General features: G+C 44.1%; 1 protein-coding gene across 1 annotated transcript in view; it reads left to right on the top strand.

Annotated features, from left to right (window-relative positions):
* Positions 1 to 1,900: 1,900 nt before the first annotated feature.
* The window catches only part of camk1da (calcium/calmodulin-dependent protein kinase 1Da), a 414,885-nt gene continuing 395,965 nt past the window's right edge, over positions 1,901 to 20,820 (top strand). The window contains exon 1 of the mRNA XM_080207104.1: positions 1,901 to 1,992. Within this exon, the coding sequence (XP_080063230.1) occupies positions 1,901 to 1,992 (92 nt within the window). The remainder of the gene's footprint in view (positions 1,993 to 20,820) is intronic.

Consider the following 20,820-nt stretch of genomic DNA (forward strand, 5'->3'; position numbering starts at 1 on the left):
CCATGTCCCCTTACCTCCTGCAATAACCTCTTGTGAGGTACCTTGTCAAACGCCTTCTGAAAATCAAGAAAGACCACACCCACCGGCTCTCCTCTATCCACTGCCCTAGGCACATCCTCATAGAACTCCAATAAATTTGTCAGACACGACTTCCCCTTAACGAAACCGTGCTGCGTCTGCTCTATCAAGCAATTCCCCTCAAGATGCCTCGCTATTTCCTCCTTGATGACGGTTTCTAACATTTTACCTACAACAGACGTTAAACTAACTGGCCTATAATTCCCTGCCTTTTACCTGCCACCCTTCTTAAACAACGGCGTAACATTAGCCGCTTTCCAATCTCCCGGCACTTCCCCGGAATCCAGCGACGTCTGGAAAATAACCACCAAGGCATCCATTATCACCTCCGCCATTTCTTTCAGAACCCTCAGATGCATTCCATCCGGTCCTGGGGACTTGTCCACAATCAGCCCCTCCAGTCTGTCGAGCACCACCTCTCTAGTAACAACAATGTCATTGAGACCCTCCAGTCCTACCACCTTTCCATCGCTAACACCCGGCAAATTATTCACGTCTTCCTCCGTGAAGACCGAAATAAAAAAGTTATTCAAGACCTCAGCCATTTCCCCATTTCCCCATCCCCTACCACTAGCCTAACCCTCGCCACTCTCTCCACCTCTAACATCTCCACTCTCTAAGGCGCTACTTCTTGGACCAAACTCTCCGACTAAACAGGCTTTGGGCTGTTTTGTGTGATGGGTGCTTTACAAAGTTGTTGGTGTGGGACCATTGCCAAGTCACACAGCTTGCTCACATCAAGATGACGCGTCTTGTGTTTCTAAGGAGCTGGAAGGTGTCTTTCTGCCGTTTCTCCCTCCTCTAGCCATCAGAGATGGGAGTTATACAAATGAATCTTGCCTCATAACCTAAATATGACCTGTTTTTTCCGCCTGTTGTACTGTGGTTTTGAAAGGTCAACTCATTCAAAGCATGAGTTCAATGGGGAGGGGGATTGCTTAGTAAGGGGTGAAATAGGGTGGGGGGAGAGGATTGGTGAACAGAGAGTATCACTTTGGAAATAAAGAAAATAAAAGTTCTTGCTGGCCCAGGTCACTACTGAACTAATAAAAATAGTGGCAATACATTTGAACTTGAATGTGAGTTTTTGATTAAAGTTCCTTTGAAAAAAAATAACACTTGGAAAGTCAGAACCTGGTGAGGGTGGGTTTGCCCAGTTCCTCCTTGTAGATGGGGGGGCAGAGGGAGAGTGGGGGTAAATGTGTGGGCACTTGTTACCTGGCCAGCCCAGGCAATGATGTTGCATTGGAGGGACCGGTGCGGTCCCTGGGTTCCCACTGCTTTGGCGCAATGCGAATTAGCGTCAGTCAGTCAGTGCGCTGTCAGAGCAGAGGATTCACCTCTGCTGAACCCCAGGATCAACCTCCCCTCCATCCCATCCCATCCCACCGCCGAATCTTCCTGCTGGCTGCCAGCCCCGCTGCCGCAGTCTGTCCTGCCTTCCCACAGCAATTCCGGGGCTGCTGCTCCATTCTGTACAGAGCTCTGCCCCTCTCTCTCTCTCTCTCTCTATCTATCCTCTGCTGCCTCCCTCTCTCTCTCTCTCCTGCAGCTTGTGAGTGAGACAGACACACATCCTTAAGACTGAACCCCAGTGAATTGGAGAGAGGGGCGGCGACTGGAGAGAAGGAGCAAATAGATACATCCAAGAGGCTTTGAGAATCACATCCCTCTCCAGTTCACCAGGGTCTGTGCAACAACACAGAGAGAAAATATAAGCAGCGAAGGAGGCGGAGAAAGAAGACTTCCTATTTCTGATTCAATTCTTTTAGTTGATTTTTGTGTGGGGTGGGCGGGCGGGTGGGATCTGGGGGAAGCTACAATGGCTCGAGAGAATGAAGAGAGTAGCTTGTCCTGGAAAAAGCAGGCGGAGGACATTAAGAAGATCTTCGAATTCAAGGAAATCCTGGGCACGTAAGTACCGCACTCGCAGCTCGCTGCAGAGCCGGGGAATGAGGCGACTGTGCCGGCAGTACACCCTGACTTTACACCCAGTCCCTACACAGTGCCAACTCTGCACTGGACACACACACAGAGAGGGGGGATTTGTGAGATTGTTTGTAGTCTGCCTTCTCCTGAGCAGTGTTTTATTTTCCAATGTTAACCCTGGATTCAACGTGGAACATTACATTTTTGTCCTAAATTTCGAATTATACCCGCAGAAATTTATTTATACACCCGAAGTTTGGCCCCTTTCTGGTCGCTGCTATTTAAATGACCTTTGGGTTGTCCCAGGGAAACACAGCAATTGTATCTTGGACCTGCACCGTACTGGGATACGGTGTTAACTTGTTGGATTAAATTGCATGATGTTGCATTGTTATCTGGTGGGTATGGCTACAGGGGAGTTAGTAATTGATATTGGTCTGTGATATATCATGGGCTGCTTTCCAAATCGCCCTGTTGTTTACCCTGCAGCGTGCGGGGCTGGGAGACGGTCAGAACCACTGATGGTCCTGATCTCATAGCACACACATTGTGGAGGGGGTGGGAAATAGGCAGAACATAAAGCTAGCTGCCTGGCCATTAACAAGCGAGCCGGCCTTGACGAGGAAATGTGCTCTTTCTAAATGCTGGGTTGCAACAAGGAGATGTAGCATTGCTGTAAGGTTACGACACTGACAATGTTACATGTGGTCTGACCACATTGTTCACCCTGCTCATTGTAGACACACAGGAAAAGTGATTATATCCGCTGAGTTGAGTTGTACCTTATATACCAGTCCCCCCCTTCAAAATAAAACCCCGACAAGGTGCGCTGAAGTTAGTTATCTTTACTTAATAAATTGTTGTATCAATACATTATTTGTTTGTGTTCTTAAGTTTGACCCCAGATAATTGAGATAATATAACTGATTTTTTTTTTACGTGTCCGACAAGAGTTCTAGATCCAAAGTTGTGTTTGGCGGTTTTGAAGGAAGTGTCATTATGAAATTAAATGCTGAAGTTCTCAGTAGACAGCTTGAAGTCAGAGGGGCAGCGTTACTTTAAATCGAAAGATTGAATGAAGCTGTGCCACGCATTGTGCTGCCTCCCACTTTACTTTTTCTTACCCTCTTAGGCTTTGAGGGGTATCCGAGTTTCTAACTGTCCAGAGCACTCCTGCAGCAGACAAAGCTGCCTTTAGACTCTATCGGTGTACCGTGGCCAGTGGTCAGAGTCACACAGAGAGATGGATAAAGAGAACATCATCTTGGAAAACTGAGTCTCCCTGCTCCTCCTCCTGAGGGAATCCCAGAAAAGTTTTTTTTTAAAACTCCCTGTATTTCAATATCTGAGAAATTGTACATCTTTCACAGCTTTTCTTTTAAAAAAAAGAAATGAAACCTTATGTTTGGTTTTTAAAAATGCAAACATTTCCCTGGTTTACTAGCAAGCTTAATCTCTTAACACAGTTCCTGGTAAAACCCATAATTATGTTTTCAGAGTGACTTTGTACAAACATGCTGATTTGATAATTGGGACAATGGCTTAGGCTGATTGCTCAGTCGAACATCTCTTGAGATTATATTTACATAAAGTAAACATCATTTTCCCTTTTTAAAAAATTTTCTTTTGACTTTCTCTCCCCATAAAGGCAGTACTTTTGCTAGGATACAATTCCCATTGTTAAGACAGAGATGGATAGGGGATCAAGGGTTAGGGGGAGAGGGCAGGATACTGGGGATGAGAATCATATCAGCCATGATTGATTGGCATAGCAGACATGATGGGCCAAATGGCCCAGTTCTGCTCCTATATCTTATGGTCTTGTGCTGTTTAATTCATTGTCCCAGTGGTCAGTTTTCCCTTCTGAGATGGAGGCTTTTTTAAATGTCTCACCAGTCAAAGTCCTTCCCCTCCTCACCCAAATTCACAAACTATGCACTTGCCAGATGGAAATGCTGGGTAGTAGTTACCCACAGAAGCATTAACTGGTTCCCCCAGTGACCTGCAGCCCTCAACTGCCAAGGCACCCACTGGCTAAATCATCTGATGCAGCAGAGGCAGGGGATCAAACCTGAAACCTGGGTTATCAACATCCTTCCACCTACTTAAGATGCTGGACATGCAGCAAACGAAATCCTTTGGGGTTGAGGCTAGCTTCATACGGTACACCTTTGCTGATGGCTGAAGAGACCAAGCTGTGAGAGTTTCTTCTACAATTGCCACAAATGAAGTTGTTCGCAGAGGTCATCGTGGATTGCTGTTTTTGGTGTTGGCACTTGTTGCCTAACCACTGGTCATCATAGTGGCACACATTGGTCCACTGGCACCCACACCATGCACCCCTATAATCAGCGAGCGTCACCAAGATGTGAAAATCAATCTACTGTGTTGTCTGACTGTGAATGACGGACACCAAGTCAAAGAAACCTCAATAACTTTCATCTTCCCTGAAGCCCAATTGTGAGGCTTAAACAATTAAAAATGGACAAACACCAAAAGTGTTGTTGTAGGAACAAATAATTCAGTCATTTGCAAGATCAAAGTCCACATACAGAGCAGTATAATTTGCTGCTTTGTTAAGATTCCTCCTCCATGAATGACAGTGAGATTGATTCTTTTAATAAAGTATAAATTCAAATAACTGTCATCAAGAAAATATAAACTGCATTCATGATCATTTTTGCTTACTTGTTAGTTATTGCAATTTAGTTATTGTAGTTAGCATGTATGTCAGTATGTAAGTGTATGTGTGTTTGTAGAATTTTTACATATATTGAAACGTTGTGCTTTTGATTTTCACTTAAAGTTATCTTTGAAAAATGTGCTGATAGAAATGCTTCTCCACAAGTCAATGCAGGCAAAGGCACTTATGCAAAATTATGCATCTTGCGTATGGGTAGTACATCCCAAAGGACACTGTTCTGTCCACTTCCTACATATATTCGAATTTCCACGCTGTCTATCAAAGATTGAACAAAAATCATGGAACAAATTAAATTGTTTATTAAGCTCGTTATAGAAAAGTCAGAGGCTAAGATTTAATTTTCCAGCTACTTGACCAAGGCTACACTTTTTAACTCTTTTGCAGCTCTGTGTCGTGAGTCTCTGCTGTTTTCAAGTGGGGACGTGATTAATTAATCAAACTGCTGTCAACAGTTGACCCCGCAACACTTATTGAGAAATAACGGGATCGTCATTTATTTAGAAGAAAGTATTGCATTGTTGTACAAAAACCTCACTATTTAATTCCAATCTTCAGCATTTTTCAATGCGCAGTTTTAAAAAAAAACAGGTTTAGAATTGAAAATGTGATTGGTATCATTACTAACGTTTAGGAACAATCTGCACATTGGGATCTGAGTACATCATCTAGGCTGGCACCTCATTGCCCTGTCGGATGAGTACGGTATTGCTGGAGGTACAATTGTTTTGGATGAAATGCTCAATTGAGGCCCTGTCTCTGCTCAGTCTTTATCGTACAATGTGAAGATTCATGGTCTATATTTTTGTCCATATCCTAGCAAACATTTACGCCTCAGCCGTGGTACAGTTAGTTATTGGTGCCCTCGTGGGATGTGGTTGTCACTGACAAGGCAGCAATTGTTGATGATTTGTAACTCCCCTTAAATGAATGGTTTACTAGGCCATTTCAGGAAGAAGTTGAGAGTCAACCACATTGTGGGTTCAGGTCTTACTTGAGCAGTACTGGGGTGTGTAAACATTTGCCAATCTGACCCCATTGGTTCCCAATCCTGGGCAGGTTAGGTTAAGTCAGGCCCCATACTTTGGAATGCGTGGCACGTACACAAATTAAGGATCACCAGTCAGTGCCAGAAGCTACTATCACTCCCTCAAATATTTATACATTTTTCCCATAAACTTTCCACACAATCTTCCCCCACCCACTCCTGAGAGTTTCACTCCACACATTCGCTATCCTCTGCATAATGGTTAATGTCAGATGTTTGTGCAACCTTCCTCTTCTAAATTTTAACTTTCTTTCCATGGTTTGTGGTAACTACAAAAATATTACTGCTCTTAACTTGTGATATGTGCTCAGCATTTTGACACTGTAATGCTTGAACAATATCTCCGTGAGTCTTTTCCAGAAGAAACACCCAAAAACTCTTCAGTCGTTCCTCTTAGGTTAAATGCCATAAACTTGTAGGTTTTTCTGGTTGGCACAGTGGTTAGCCTCACAGTGCCAGGGGCCTGGGTTCAATTCTGGCCTTGGATGACTGTGTGGAGTTTACATAATCTCCCATACCTGTGCTGGTTTCGTCCGGGCGCTCCAGTTTCATAGAATCGTAGAATCCCTACAGTGCAGAAGGAAGCCATCCAGCCCATCGAGTCTACACCAACCACCCAAGCCTAATCCCTATGCATTTACCCTTGCTAGTCCCCCTGACACTGAGGGGCAATTTTAACATGGCCAATCCACCTAACCCGCTCTTCTTTCGACTGTGGGAGGAAACCAGAGCACCCAGAGGAAACACGTAACAGTAGAATGTGCAAACTCCATACAGACAGTGACCCAAGCTGGGAATCAAACCTGAGTCCTTGGCACAGTGCTAACCACTGTGCCACCCTCAGTCCAAAGATGTACAAACATTGGTCTTGCTGAATTGCCCCTTAGGATGTATAGGTTTTGTAAATGTGCAGGCTTATGAGGTTAGAGTGTGGGAGTGGGTCAGAGTATAATATATGTTTGGAGAATCAGTGCAGACGTGATAGGCCAAATGGCCTCCTTGTGCACTGCGGGGTTTCTAGTGTTCTATGCTACATTCTATGTTGTATAATAAGAACAAACACTCTAATCGTGGCCTTGTACGTTGTGTGGATTCATTTTCATCTTAAAATCTGCTTTACAGATTATAATACAGTTCAGGTAGTGCATTGTTGGCCTGAATGAGCTGTCCAGCTGTAGCCACACATACCTCTCTTCTATTATGTCCTGTGCTTTGAGACTATTTTTCACTCTTCATGCTTTTTCACTAGTCATATTATTTTTGCATTTGTCCACTTTGAGCACAGTTAGGAGCTCTCCAATTCATCTTCCCATTTTCTTTGCCACTTGTGCTATTTTTTTTGAAAGCACCCCAAGTTTGGTGTTGTCTGAAAATTCGCTTCTGACCCCAGCTCCAAATCACTAATTAAACTGTGTACAGCATTCTGTTGGCGATCCCTGCTGTGTAGGTACAGCTGCATTGACAAGCACCCTTTTGCTTTCCTTGGTTTTGCCAAGCTTGTATCTATTTTGGAGCTTTCTCTTACTTGCTGCCTTCAAACCTTGACAACCAAGTGCTCTGTTGCATGATACTGAAAGCCTTGCGAAATAGTAGACACTACATCTAACAGATTTTGACATTCGGTAAACCTTGTTTCCTTGGAAAGTTCCAGTAAGTTGGTTATGTAGGACTTCCTTCTTACAAATCCATACTGACATCTTACTATTTCTATCTTTCATCATCCCCTCTGCTTGGATGCCATCTGTTACTTATGGCATTTCCAGCTCTGACGAAGGATCATCCAGACTGGAAATGTTGGCTCCGTTCTCTCCCCACAGCAAACTGTCAGACCTGCTGAGATTTTCCAGCATTTTGTTTCAGATTCTAGCATCCGCAGTATTTTGCTTTTTGTTACTTTTGGGAATCTTTTTCACCGTTGATGTTGTGTTGGTTACTTTCCGATCCTCAGGCATCATCACACTTTCGCAGGCTACTGTTTACCTGATAATGACTTCAAGGACATCTGTGTTTCTAGAAATGCTTCCCTAATTTCCCCCTTTTTTTTTGGGGGGGAGCATAAACCTGTATATTTCCTAATATCATCTTCAGTTTTGAGTAGCTTTCTCAAGGTGCTGTCCAGATGCACAGTCGACAGTACTTTAAGTTTGCCAGGAGGAAGGTAAGGGCAGATCCTTTTATCTTGCTTTTCTTAATCCTATCTCCCCAAAATTCTCACTGCTTTGCTTCCCCCTTCTTTTATGCATCAGCTGTGACTCAGTTGGCAGCACTCTGGCCTCTGAGTCTGAAGGCTTTCGGTTCACTCCAGGACTCGAGCCCAAAAGTCTAGGCTGACACAGCACTGTAGTATAGTGGGAGTGCTGCACTGGTGCCTGGTTCTTATCAGACAGGGGTGGCTTTTCAGTAGCTGTGAGGTTAGGGCTTGTTCGGAGAAGTGACCTGAGGCAAGAGGAGACGCTGCAGGGCTTAGGCTGTGCTGGGGAGTGGGGCTACCCCAGCTTGTGTGCGCAGGGGGAGGGGGTACATGTCAAACTGTGCAAGTGGTCACAGGACGGTGAGAGCTGAGATGCTCATGGGGGCTCAGAATGACCACAAGCAGATAGATACCTGCCAAAGCAGAATGATCTAAACTTCGTTAGAGTTTAGAAGAATGAGGGGAGATCTCATTGAGACGTATAAGATGATGAATGGGATGGATAGGATAGAGGTGGAGAGACTCTTCCCGCTCAGAAAGGATAATAGGACTAGGGGGCACAGCCTCAAGATAAAGGGGGGGGGCGGTTTAGAACAGAGTTGAGGAGGAACTTCTTCACTCAAAGGGTGGTGAATCTCTGGAATTCTCTGCCCGTTGAAGTGGTGGAGGCTACCTCGTTAAATATTTTTAAGACGCGGGTTGATGGGTTTTTGATAAGAGAGGGGATTAAGGGTTATGGGGAGAGGGCGGGAATGTGGAACTGAGCCACGACAGATCAGCCATGATCTTATTGAATGGCGGGGCAGGCTCGAAGGGCTAGATGGCCAACTCCTGCTCCTATTTCTTATGTTCTTATGGTGCCATCTATTAAACCATGGCCTCTTCTGCCCTTGTGGATGTAAAATGTATCAGGATCCCATCTCGTGGAAGAGGAATGGAGTTGTGCCTGTTGTCCTGATAAATATGTATCCCTCAATCGACATTGCAAAAACAGATTTTCTGATTACTATCGTATTGCTGTTTGTGGGATCTTACTGTGTGCAAGTTGGCTGCTGCATTTCCTACAACAGTGACCACTGGAATGTGCGGTGGTTGTGAAAGGTGCTATAGAAGTGCAAGTACATTTTTTTTTTATTAACCTATCAGATTGTTTAAATCAGTGATCCACGTGGACCGGCCAATGCTGCTATCAATTTCTGAGTGTGCTGGGAGTAACAGCTCTCATTAACCACACGTTTGAGACATGCAGAATAATTCTACTTCAGGAGTAAGGCGTTTTGATTATAATCAGGTTATTTGAAAAGGGGAAACTGGAGGGACACGCTAGAGATTTTCCACTGGGGCAGCATGGTGGCACAGTGGGTTAGTATTGCTGCCTCTCAGCGCCAGGGACCCGGGTTCGATTCCCAGCTTGGGTCACTGTCTGTGTGGAGTCTGCACATTCTCCCCACGTCTGAGTGTGTTTCCTCTGGGTGCCCCGGTTTCCTCCCACAATCTGAAGGACATACTGGTTAGGCGCACTGACCATGCTAAATTTTCCCTCAATGTACCTGAACAGGCACCGGAGTGTGGCGAATAGGGGATTTTCACAGTAACTTCATTGCAGTGTTAATGTAAGCCCACTTGAGACAAATAAATAAACTCTGCTTTATGAGCATTACCTCAACTTTCTTCAGCACTTAGTGGACTTTGCATTTAAACTTCTTTATTTAAAATTATTTATTGTTGCCACAAGTAGACTTGCCTTAACACTGCAATGAAATTACTGTGCAAATCCCCTAATTGCCACATTCTGGTCCCTGTTCGAGTACGCTGAAGGAGAATTTAGCACGGCTAATGCACCTAATTAGGGGAGGCTACGGCCTCATGGTATTATCGCTAGACGATTAATCTAGAAACTCAGATAATGTTCTGGGACCTGGGTTCAAATCCTGCCACAGCAGATGGTAGAATTTGAATTCAATAATAAGTACCTGGAATTAAGAATCTACTGATGACCATGAAACCATTGTCATTGTCAGAAAAACCATCTGGTTCACTAATGTCCTTGAGGGAGGGAAATCTGCTGTCTTTACCCAGTCTGGCCTACATGTGGCTCCAGAGCCACAGCAATGTGGTTGACTCTCAACTGCCCTTCAAAGGCAAATAGGGATGGGCAATAAATGCTGGCCAGCCAGTGATGCCCATGTCCCATGAATTAATAATAAAAAAAAGCAGTCAGAGAAAACCCACACAGAAATGGGGAGAACATGCAGATTCCATACAGACTGACCCAAGCTGGGAATCGAACCCATGTCCCTGGCACTGAGGCTGCTGTGCTAACCACTGTGCCGACCCCTGCTTCTGTATTCATGGGGGGGAAATTGCAGATGAGATGCTGGGGTAATTTGAGAGAGAGTGGCAGATTTGTCTCTTGTTTGTTAGGGTGGTCTCATTGATCTTTCTTACTACAGAAAATCCAGTTGCCTCCTTGGTGCAATGAGTGAATTGGGGTCAGAATGGTATTAGGTTCCACAGGGAGCATAGTTGTAAGCTTAATTCTCGTTCTGAATACTAAACCCTGCAGTGGCTGTGAAATAAGTAGTCTCACAATACCAGGGTGAAGTCCAATAGGTTTATTTGGTTGCATGAGCTTTTGGAGGACTGCTTCTCCATCAGATCAGTGCCTTAGTGGCTGTAGTAATGCCATTAGGCTTGTTAACAAGTTTCATCAGCAAACCTTCGATCCATCTAGATTCTTGGAATTTCAAAACGCACGTAGGGCCTGATTTTAACTGCATACGCAGATGGATTTTTATGTGAGTTTCAATCTCACCTATGCTGAGTGCCATTGAGAGTGACTCAGCTTTCTCCCCTCTGTAATCTGAGAACTCTACCACATCTTGTGTTGGCTTTGCTGTGTTCTATCATTCCACTAATCTATTCTGTAACTCTTCCTACTTGACTGTATGGTGTCCAACTGCGTGTCTTTAATTTTTACTTTGTGTTGCAAACTTCAATAGAATTAATGATAAATCGTGCTGGTTTTATATTATTGTTTGCGTGGGATGTGATAGGATGCTGGTAAGAACATGGATTTTGGAGAGAATTTTTCAAAAGATAGGTAAATTCAGTGCGAGTCGGTGTGTACAGCGTCCATTCTTATTTGTTCACTTCCCTGAAAGAACAGAAGCATAAAAGTGTTACTAATTTCTAAAGCTGATTGGTTTTGTATTTTATGTGGGAGAGCAGCATCTGCCTTGCTGCTGATTGTAATTACTCGTACCAGGAGATCTGCTTTCACCATGTCATGCTTGTCTGCCTTGCACCGCTACCTTTGTGTCCCAAGGTGTGTAGGTTAGATGGATTAGACGTGATAGATGTGTGGGGTTACGGAAATAGGGTGGGGGTGTGGGCCTGCGGGAGGTACTCTGTCAGAGTTGGTGCAGACTCGTTGGGCCGAATGTTTTAATGTTTGTTTATTAGTGTCGCAAGTAGGCTTACATTAACACTGCAATGAAGTTACTGTGAAAATCCCTCAGTCGCCACACTCTGGTGCCTGTTCGGGTACACTGAAGGAGAATTTAGCATGGCCAATGCACCCTAACCAGCACGTCTTCCAGACTGTGGGAGGAAATCGGATTACCCGGAGGAAACCCATGCAAACACAGGGAGAATGTGCAGACTCCGCACAGACAAGGCTGGAATCAAACCCAGGTCCCAAGCACTGTGAGGCAGCAGTGCAAATCACTGTGCCAGCACGCTTCCCCCTTTGCTCTGTAGAGATTGTATGATTCTGTTCTATGATCCTCAGACATGCATGGTAGTCCATGTGTAACTGCTCTGTGATGTCTTTGGCTGACCCCTTGGTTATGAGGATGTGCTATATAGGAAATTACTTTATAATGTTAATGGCCGGACGTACATCTGTCTTAAACTTTTTGAAAAGGACACTTTTAGTTAAACAAAACACACTGGGATACAGCAGCTACCACAGTGTTTGTGAAGGACATAAGCTCTGCCTTCAAAAAGCAGCTTATGGAGCTCTCAGACTCATTGGCTAAGATAAGCCAGACTGAAACCAGAGAGAGAGCTCATGTGACCCAACTCTTGGGTGTAAATATATCAATTCTATAAATATATAAAAAGGAAGGGAGTAGCAAAAGTCGATGTTGGTCCCTTAGAGGACCAGACTGCGGAGTTAACAATGGGGAAAGACACAGAGACCGTACAACAATATTTTGTCTCAGTTTTCACAGTGGGGGACGCGGGAACCATCCCAATAGTAACAGGTAAAGCAGAGATTGTAGAAAAGGAGGAAATTAAAACAATCGCCATCACTAGGGCAAAAGTACTAAGCAAACTATTAAGATTAAAGTTAGACAAGGTCCTGGGGTCTGAAGGCCCACATTCTAGGAAGTGACAGCAGAGATAGTGGATCCATTGGTTATAATATTCCAAAATTCCTGGGATTCTGGGAAGGTTCCAATGGATTGGAAAGAGGTTAATGTTACACCCCTGTTCAAAAAAGGAGAAAGGCAGAAAGTAGGAAACTATAAACCAGTTAGTTTAATATCTATAGTTGTGAAATTGGTGGAATCCGTTGTTAAGGAAGAAATAACCTGATGTTTGGAAATTGAAAATGTAATCCATCAGAGTCAGTATGGTTTTATAAATCACGTTTGACTTATTTGCTTGTGTTCTTCAAAGGTTTAACAAGCAAAGTAGATAATGGGGGTCCTGTAGATGTAATGTGTCTGGACTTCTAGAAGGCATTTTATTAAGTGCCATACAAAAAGTCAGCATGCAGGGTAAGATCCCACAGGATTGGGTGTAATATATTAGCTTGGACAGAGGATTAGTTAACTAACAATAAACAGAGAGTTGGGTTAAATGTGTCTTTTTGTGGTTGGCAAGCTGTAACTAGTGGTGTTCCAGGGGGTTCAGTTCCAGGCCCCAACTATTTATAATCTGTCTTAATGACCTGGATGTAAGGATGGAATGTACTGTAACCAAATTTGCAAATTACACACTGAAATAGGTGGGAAAGCAAGTTGCAGTGAGGAAATAAGAAATTTACAAATGAATTTGAGTATGGGTAGGGTAGGTCAGTAGACATAAGTTTGGTAGATGGAATATAATGTGTGTAAGTGTGAGGTTGTCCATTTTGGTCAGGGGAATGAAAATGTGAACTATTATCTAAATGGAGAGGAACTTCAAAATGCTTTAATGCAGAGGGATCTGGGTGTCTATGAATTGCAGAAAGTTGGTATGTAGATGCAGCAGGTAATAAGAAAGACAAATGGATTTTTGGCATTCCTTGGTAATGGAATAGAATAAAAGTAGGGAAGTGCTGTTGCAACTGTGTAGGGCATTGGGGAGACTGCATCTGGAGTACTGTGCACAGTTTTGGTCACCTTACTTAAAGTCATAAATACATTAGAGATGATTCAGGGAAGACTCGCTGGATTGATTCCAGAGATGAAGGATTTGTCTCACGAAGAAAGATTGAGCAGTTTAGACGTATACTCACTGGAGTTTAGAAGAATCAGAGAGGAGCTAATTAAGGTATATAAGATGCTAAATGAGATTGACAGGGTAGCTACGGAACAGATATTTCCCCTTGTTGGGTATTTAGAGCATGAGACTGTAGCTTTAGGTGAAAGAGTGACAGATTTAAAACAGAAATGAAGAGGAATTACTGCACTCAGAGGGTCATGAATCTGTGAAATTCCCCAGAGTGCAGTGTATGCTGTTACGCTAAACACGTTTAAGGAGGAGATAGGTTTTTAATTAGTAGTGGGATGAAGAATTATGGGGAGCGGGCACGATGGTGGAGATGAGGCTGGGATGAGAGTATTCATGATGGTATTGAGGGAGACTTGAGGGGCTGAATTTCCCACGCCTGCTCCTAGTTCTTATATTCTTATTTGAACTAACAGTCCTTCTGCACTGTAGGATTCAATGATCTCTGTAGCTTTTCAGCTCTGATTAAATGGCCAAAATACTGACTTTTTCTTTTTTTGGACGGTCACTTTTTAGAGTTCTTTTCACTCTTGCAATTTTGACCATTTCTCTATTTGTCTTACGTCATTGGATGTGGAATTTTGAACTTGTGTTTCACCACCTGCCACGATGGGGAGGGATAATCCAGACAGTTCCTCAGTGTGAGGGGAATGTTTTGGGGTTAAAAGGGAACTAGTCTGTGAAGTGAAAGGGTAATGTATCATTGAACCAGGGTACGCTGATGAAATTCAGCCCCCCATTTTAAAGTCAGAAACTCTATCCAGGTTTTCACATTTCCATTACCCCTGTCATTTACCGCGGGCATTCCCTAAATAAACTTGTAATTCCATCCTTCCCCAGCAGAGGTGCTGCTGTGCCATGCTGAATTGGAGAACAAGACAAATTTGCATAGGCTCTGTTATTAATGTAAGAATTTGTAAGATGAAATAAGTTGGCTTGTGCTGTGTAGCTGTAAGATTTTTAACATGTTTGGATGATTGTTCTATTTAAGACGCAGTACACAAAACAAACACACAAGAACAAGTCTTGCTTTGTGTTGGCTGTTGTTTGCAATGACTGGCGGAGAGTGTTCACACCAACATCTACTTCTAGTTCAGATATCGATTCAGGGAAAACTTCCTGTTATGCTTTTGGAATAGAATTCTATAATGGTTACAACACAGGAGGCCATTCAGCCCATTGGGCACATGCTAGCTCTTTAGCTAGTTGTACTCTTTCCCCCTCTCCTTCTGGCTCTGCAACCTTTTGCCCTTCAGGGGTTGAGCCAATCTGCCTCCATCACGCTCTTGTTCCAGATCCTAACTATCTGTCCCCAGTTTCTCCATTCTTCACCTTGATCTTCTCCTTTCAGCTTCCACCATTTTAATTGGAGTCACCACAATGGTTGTTGACCATCCTCCCTCATCTCCTCCTGTCAGTCACTCATTTCTCTACCGGTCCTGCTCTGTTCAAATCTCTCCGCATCTTTCCATCAGGCCCTAGATCATAAAAGCTCTACAATGCAGAAGGAGGCTATTTGGCCCTATGGGTCTGCACCAACCACAATCCCACCAGGCCCTATCCCTGTAACCCCACGTATTTACTCCTAATCCCCCAACACAAGGGTCAGTTTAACACAGCCACATCAACCTAACCCACACAACTTTGGACTGTGGGAGTAAACTGGGGCACCCGGAGGAAACCCGCACTGACACGGGGAGCACATGCAAACTCTGCACTAACAGTGACCCAAGGCCAGAATTGAACCTGGGTCCTGGCACTGTGAGGCAGCAGCGCTAACCACTATGCCACCCTACAGATTCCAGATATTTTTATTGAATTCAAATTCCACCCATCTGCCGTGGTGGGATTCAAACCCAGGTCCCCAGAACATTAGTTGAGTTTCTGGATGAATAATCTAGCGATAATACCACTAGGCCACCCCCTTACCCTTTCACCTCTCCTTCTACTTGGCAGTCCTATCTCCACCAGTCGCCCCAACACATTTCCTCTCTCTTTCTGTGCAATAGATGACCATTTCATTTCACTCGCTTCCCGGTTACTTCCTTTGATGCTCCCACAATCTTCATGGACCCCCTGATGTACTGGTTACTGATATTGTCCTTTCCTGACACACTGCACATCCATGTCAGCATCCAGAGCTCATGAGTAGCCAATGTTTATTCCTCTCTTCTTGATGTCATTCAAGTTTCTGCATTTTATAACAAAGCAGGTCTCACAACTGTCTTGTATGTGGTATAAAGGGTTAATGTTGAATATGTAATATACAGCCCACATCACCATTGATGTAAGATAACATGCCAACAAAACATGGAGAGAAGGATCTATGTAGAGCATCGTGTAGAGACAACGTTGCAAATAGCATAATGTTGAATAAAGATAGAGTTTGTTAATAGATTCACCTTCAGCCTTATCTGAGTCCGTGACTACTATACACCAGGCCAAACACAACAATAGAGTACAGATTCTCCCCCTCAATTTCAGCAATATTTTTCTAACACTTTGTTGAACGTCTTCCAATTCTTCCAACCAAAGCTTTTTGTTGCTTCATTTCCATTTCCATGCTTCCACCTTCTGCCAACACCAACCCCAGGTACCTGAAACTACTCACTTCTTCCAAGACTTTACCCAGAATCATTCACCTCCACTCTGATCCTCTTCCCTAGACACTCACTGGCAGTCCATAAATTGGACCTTTGGTCCACTGGTTCATCCCCTTGCCTTCCTGGCTTTTCTCCAGTACCTCACAGACTCTCTCTCTTCAATACATTCCCCAACATATCCAGAGCTGTGGATATATCCACCCTCTTAGTGCACCAGTGTAACAGAAGCATAGAAACATAGAAGGAAGATGCAGAAATAGACCATTTGGCCCTTTGAGCTTGTACCACCATTCAATATGATCATGGCTGATCATGTGCTTTCAGTATCCCACTCTTGTTTTCTGTCCATGTCTTTTGATCCCTTTCACTGCAAGGGCCACGTCCAGCTCCCCCTCGAGCAAACTGGCCTCAACAGCTTCCTGTGATAGAGAATTCCAAATTCGACAGCTTTGTTCTGACAGCATTGTTACAGCATGCTTCTGCAAATATGTTAAGGAAGATTGAGTTTCTCTGCCATCGTAAGCATGCAGATGCAGCTGGTGATTAAAAAATGGTATGTTGGCATTCATTGTGAGAGGTTTTGAGTACAGGAGCAGGGATGTGTTGTTGCAAATATACAGGGCCTTGGTGAGGCCACACCTAGAGCATTGTGTACAGTTTTGGTCTTTTCTTTTTGAGGAGGGATGCTCCTTGAGGGAGTGTGGCAAAGGTTTACCAGACTGATTCCGGGGATGGTGGGATTGATGTACAAGGAGAGATTGGCTAGGTTAGGACTGTTCACACTGGAGTTCAGACAAATGAAGGAGGATCTCGTAGAGATTTATAAAATTCCAAAATGACTAGACAGGGAGAATATTCCCGATGGTGGGGGAGTCCAGAACCATGGATCACACTCTGAGGATTCAGAGTAGATCATTTAGGACGGAGATGGGAGACATTTTTTCACCCAAAGAGTGGTGAGCCTGTGGAATTCATTACCACAGAAAGTAGTTGATGCCAAAACATTGAATGTATTCAAGAGGTGGCTGGATATAGCACTTGGGGTGAATGGGATCAAAGGTTGTGGGGAGAAAGCAGGATTAGGCTATTGAGTTGGATGATCAGCTATGATCGTGATGAATGGCAGAGCAGGCTCGAAGGGCCAAATGGCCTCCTCCTGCTCCTATCTTCTAAGTTTCCATGTTAGCACCATTACAGCCAGATACCAGGCAAGACCTGGATTGAGACTTGGGTTCTAGAAGTGAAAGGGCAGTGCTGTCATTTATAGCACTATTTATTCGCCTTGTCAAAAAATGATCTAAATAGCAATGTATTGGAAGGGGCTGGCAGGTCACATGATGGATGATTAGTTCCTGTGCTATAGCATAAAATAAAAGCCGATTTAAAAACTCCAAAATCACTTGGCGGGGCTGAGAGTTAGAGATAGCTGGACTGCTGTTGATGGCCCCCAAACATCTGTAACATTTATTCTGGAAAGAGAATAGCAAACTGTTTTGGATTTTTGCTTGTCCAATTGGATTGATCTAGTGAATCAAAGTATCCTAACTGTTTTGTGGGGTGTGAACTGTTTTCTCATCTATTGGTGAATCTTGGTCAGAAGGTAATTGTATATCTGAAAACATGTTCACCTTAATGGCAACGCAGGTGGGTAAGGAAAGCATACGGCATGCATCAATTGGTGCATTGAGTATAAAAATTCACAGGTCGTGCTGCAGCTGTACAGAACCTTAGCGAGGTCTCATTTGGAATATTGTGTACGATTCTGGTCGCCACACTACCAGAAGGATGTGGATGCTTTGGAGAGGGCACAGAAAAGGTTTACTATGATGTTGCCTGGCCTGGAGGGTATGAGCTATGAGGAAAGGTTGGATAAAATCGGTTTGTTCACACTGGGACGACAGAGGTTGAGGGGCGACCTGATAGACGTTTACAAGATTATGAGTGGCCTGGACAGAGTGGATAGTCAGACGCTCTTTCCTTGGATAGGAAAGTCAAGTGCTAGGGGATATAGGTTTAAGATGCGTGGGGAAAAGTTTAGAGGAGATGTGCGAGTTTTTTATACAGAGGGTGGTGAATGTCTGGAACCCACTGCCAGGGAGGTGGTGGGAGCAGGTACAATAGCGGCATTTAAGGGGAATCAAGATGAATACAAGAATAGGATGGGAATGGAAGGATACGGACTCTAAGTGCATACGGTTTTAAGGCAAGCATCATGATTGGCTCAGGTTTGGAGGGCCTTTGCAGCAACATGTTAGTCCTATAGCAAAGCGTGTTAATTCAGTGTTACTGTAATTGGGGTTGTGGAGATTGCACGGAGATAAGATTTTTACACCTCTATCAAACAGACACGTTTCAATTAGGAGGAAGGTGCCTTTGTCTGATTGCAGGTTTCCTGCACAATCTTTTCCTTGCCTGAGGAGTTGTGATTTTTTAAAATTGACATTTAAAAAAACAAGTTGATGTCTATGTTTGTTGATGGTAAATAAGCTCCAAGAGTTGTTATGGTCACTGTTTTAACAATCGGGCTAACCAATATTTAAAATGTCACAACCTGGCAGCCAACAACCCCTTACTGTCAGCATGGCTGAGTGGGTAGCACTCTCCACCTGAGTCATGGGTTCAAGTCTCACTCCAGGGACCTGAGAACCAAAACATGAACTGTCAATTCTAATGCAATGTCGTGTGCTTCTGGGCGAGATGTTAACTCAAGATTGTGTTCTTTCAAGTAGAGATAATTTCCAAAAAGATTGGGGAAGCTACCCTTTAGATATCTTTTATCTTAAATTTTATTCTTGTTATCCTGGTTAATAATAATCCCTCAGTCTGCATCACTAAAGGCAGATTATTCCCCTGCCCTTGCTGCCCAACCCCTCCCTCACGATCCCCTTCCCATCATCACACACCTTTGTCTGAGTCCCTCCTTGCCCCGAGGCCTCGGTGTGTGGTGTTGGTATCAGTTACCACCCCCCCCCAGTGGACCTGCTGAGAGCAGACGCTCTTGGGTGCAGCTTCCACACCTGGGGTACTCCTGCCCCAGGCCTGACCAGTGCCTGAGTTGCACAAGGGGCAGTGGGCCTTCCCGGAGAGAGGCGGTCTCACTGGCTCCCCAGCCTGGGGCCAAGAACCCCACTGTCTCCACAGGATTCTGTCTTCAGATAAGGAGATGAGGAATAATTTCATCACTCTGAGGATGTGAATCTGAGTTCCCTACCTCAGAAGATTATTGTCAAACATATTATAACAGGTGAGGAAGAATTTCTTCAGCCAGAGGGTGGTGAATCTGTGGAACTCTTTGCCATAGAAGGCTGTGAAGGCCAGGTCATTGACTGTCTTTAAGACAGAGATAGATAGGTTCAATGGATGGGAGGCTGGTTTGGGTATCAATGGATAGAAGGCTGGTTTGGGTGATCAGTTGGGCTACATTCACAACCTTTTGTAGTTCCTTGTGGTCTTGGGCAGAGCAGGAACCATCCCAAGCTGTGATACAACCAGAAAGAATGCTTTCTATGGAGCATCTGTAAAAGTTGGTGAAAGTCATAGCTGACATGCCAAATTTCCTTTGTCTTGTGAGAAAGTAGAGCTGGGCTTTCTTAAGTATAGTGTTGGCATGGGCCTTGGGTCTTTGCGTAGATTTATCATTTGTTTACAGCTCCAAAATGTCTGATGAATCACCCACAAAAGGAACACAAGTTTCTGGAGGCTAGCAAATTAATGGCCCCAGTTTGAATCCCCTTCCCTCAGGCCTCCCATCAGACAGAGGGATGGGTTAAAATCAATGGCAGATGCAGTATAGTTTGGATAAATGTGAGGTTATTCACTTTAGAAACAAAAAGAAGAAGGTAGATTACTACCTGAATGGCAGTAAATTGGGAGAGGGGACCAGGACCTGGGTGTCCTTGTGCACCAGTCGCTGAAGGTAAACATACAGGTTCAGCAGGCGGTAAAGAAGGCAAATGGCATGTTGGTCTTCATTATGAGAGGTTTCGAGTACAGAAACAGGGATGTGTTGCATTTATACAGGGTCTTGGTGAGGCCACACCTAGAGTATTGTGTGCAGTTTTGGTTTCCTTTTCTGAGGGAGGATGTTCTTGCTAACCATTTGCAAGTTGCTATCACTCCAATATGGAGTGACGTGTATCGAGCTTGTATATGGAACGAGCTGCTAGAGGAGGTGGTGGAGGCAGGTTCAATTGCGACATTTAAAAGACATTTGGATGGGTACATGGATAGGAAACGTTTAGAGGGATATGGACCAAACATAGGAAAAAGAGACGAGGAAACTTGGACAAATTGAGCCAAAGGGCATTATATCTCTATGACGATCTAGTTTAAAGTTTATTTAAACAAATAAAACTCATTTATTATTATTGTCACAAGTACGCTTACATTAAGACCGCAATGAAGTTACTGTGAAAATCCCCTAGTCGCCACACTCCAGCACCTGTTCGGAGACACCGAGGGAGAACTTAGCATGGCCAATGCACCTAACCAGCCCATCCTTTGGGTTGTGGGAGGAAACCAGAACACGTAGAGGAAACCCATGCAGACACGGGGAGAATGTGCAAACTCCACATCCAAGGCTGGAATTGAACCCAGGTCCCTAGTGCTATGAGGCAGCAGTGCCAACCACTGTGCTGCCCTAGTTGGGAGTGTGGCCACAGAATGCAGCTAATAGTGTCCACCGCTTAACCAGAGCAGCTGCATAAATTGATGTTGCAAGTGCATATAAATTAGTAATGAGTCTCCAAGCAAAAACAAGCTACCC

Source organism: Carcharhinus amblyrhynchos, chromosome 19 (genome assembly GCF_965287045.1).
Source record: "Carcharhinus amblyrhynchos chromosome 19, sCarAmb.v2.hapA, whole genome shotgun sequence".
Classification (NCBI taxonomy): Eukaryota; Metazoa; Chordata; class Chondrichthyes; order Carcharhiniformes; family Carcharhinidae; genus Carcharhinus; species Carcharhinus amblyrhynchos.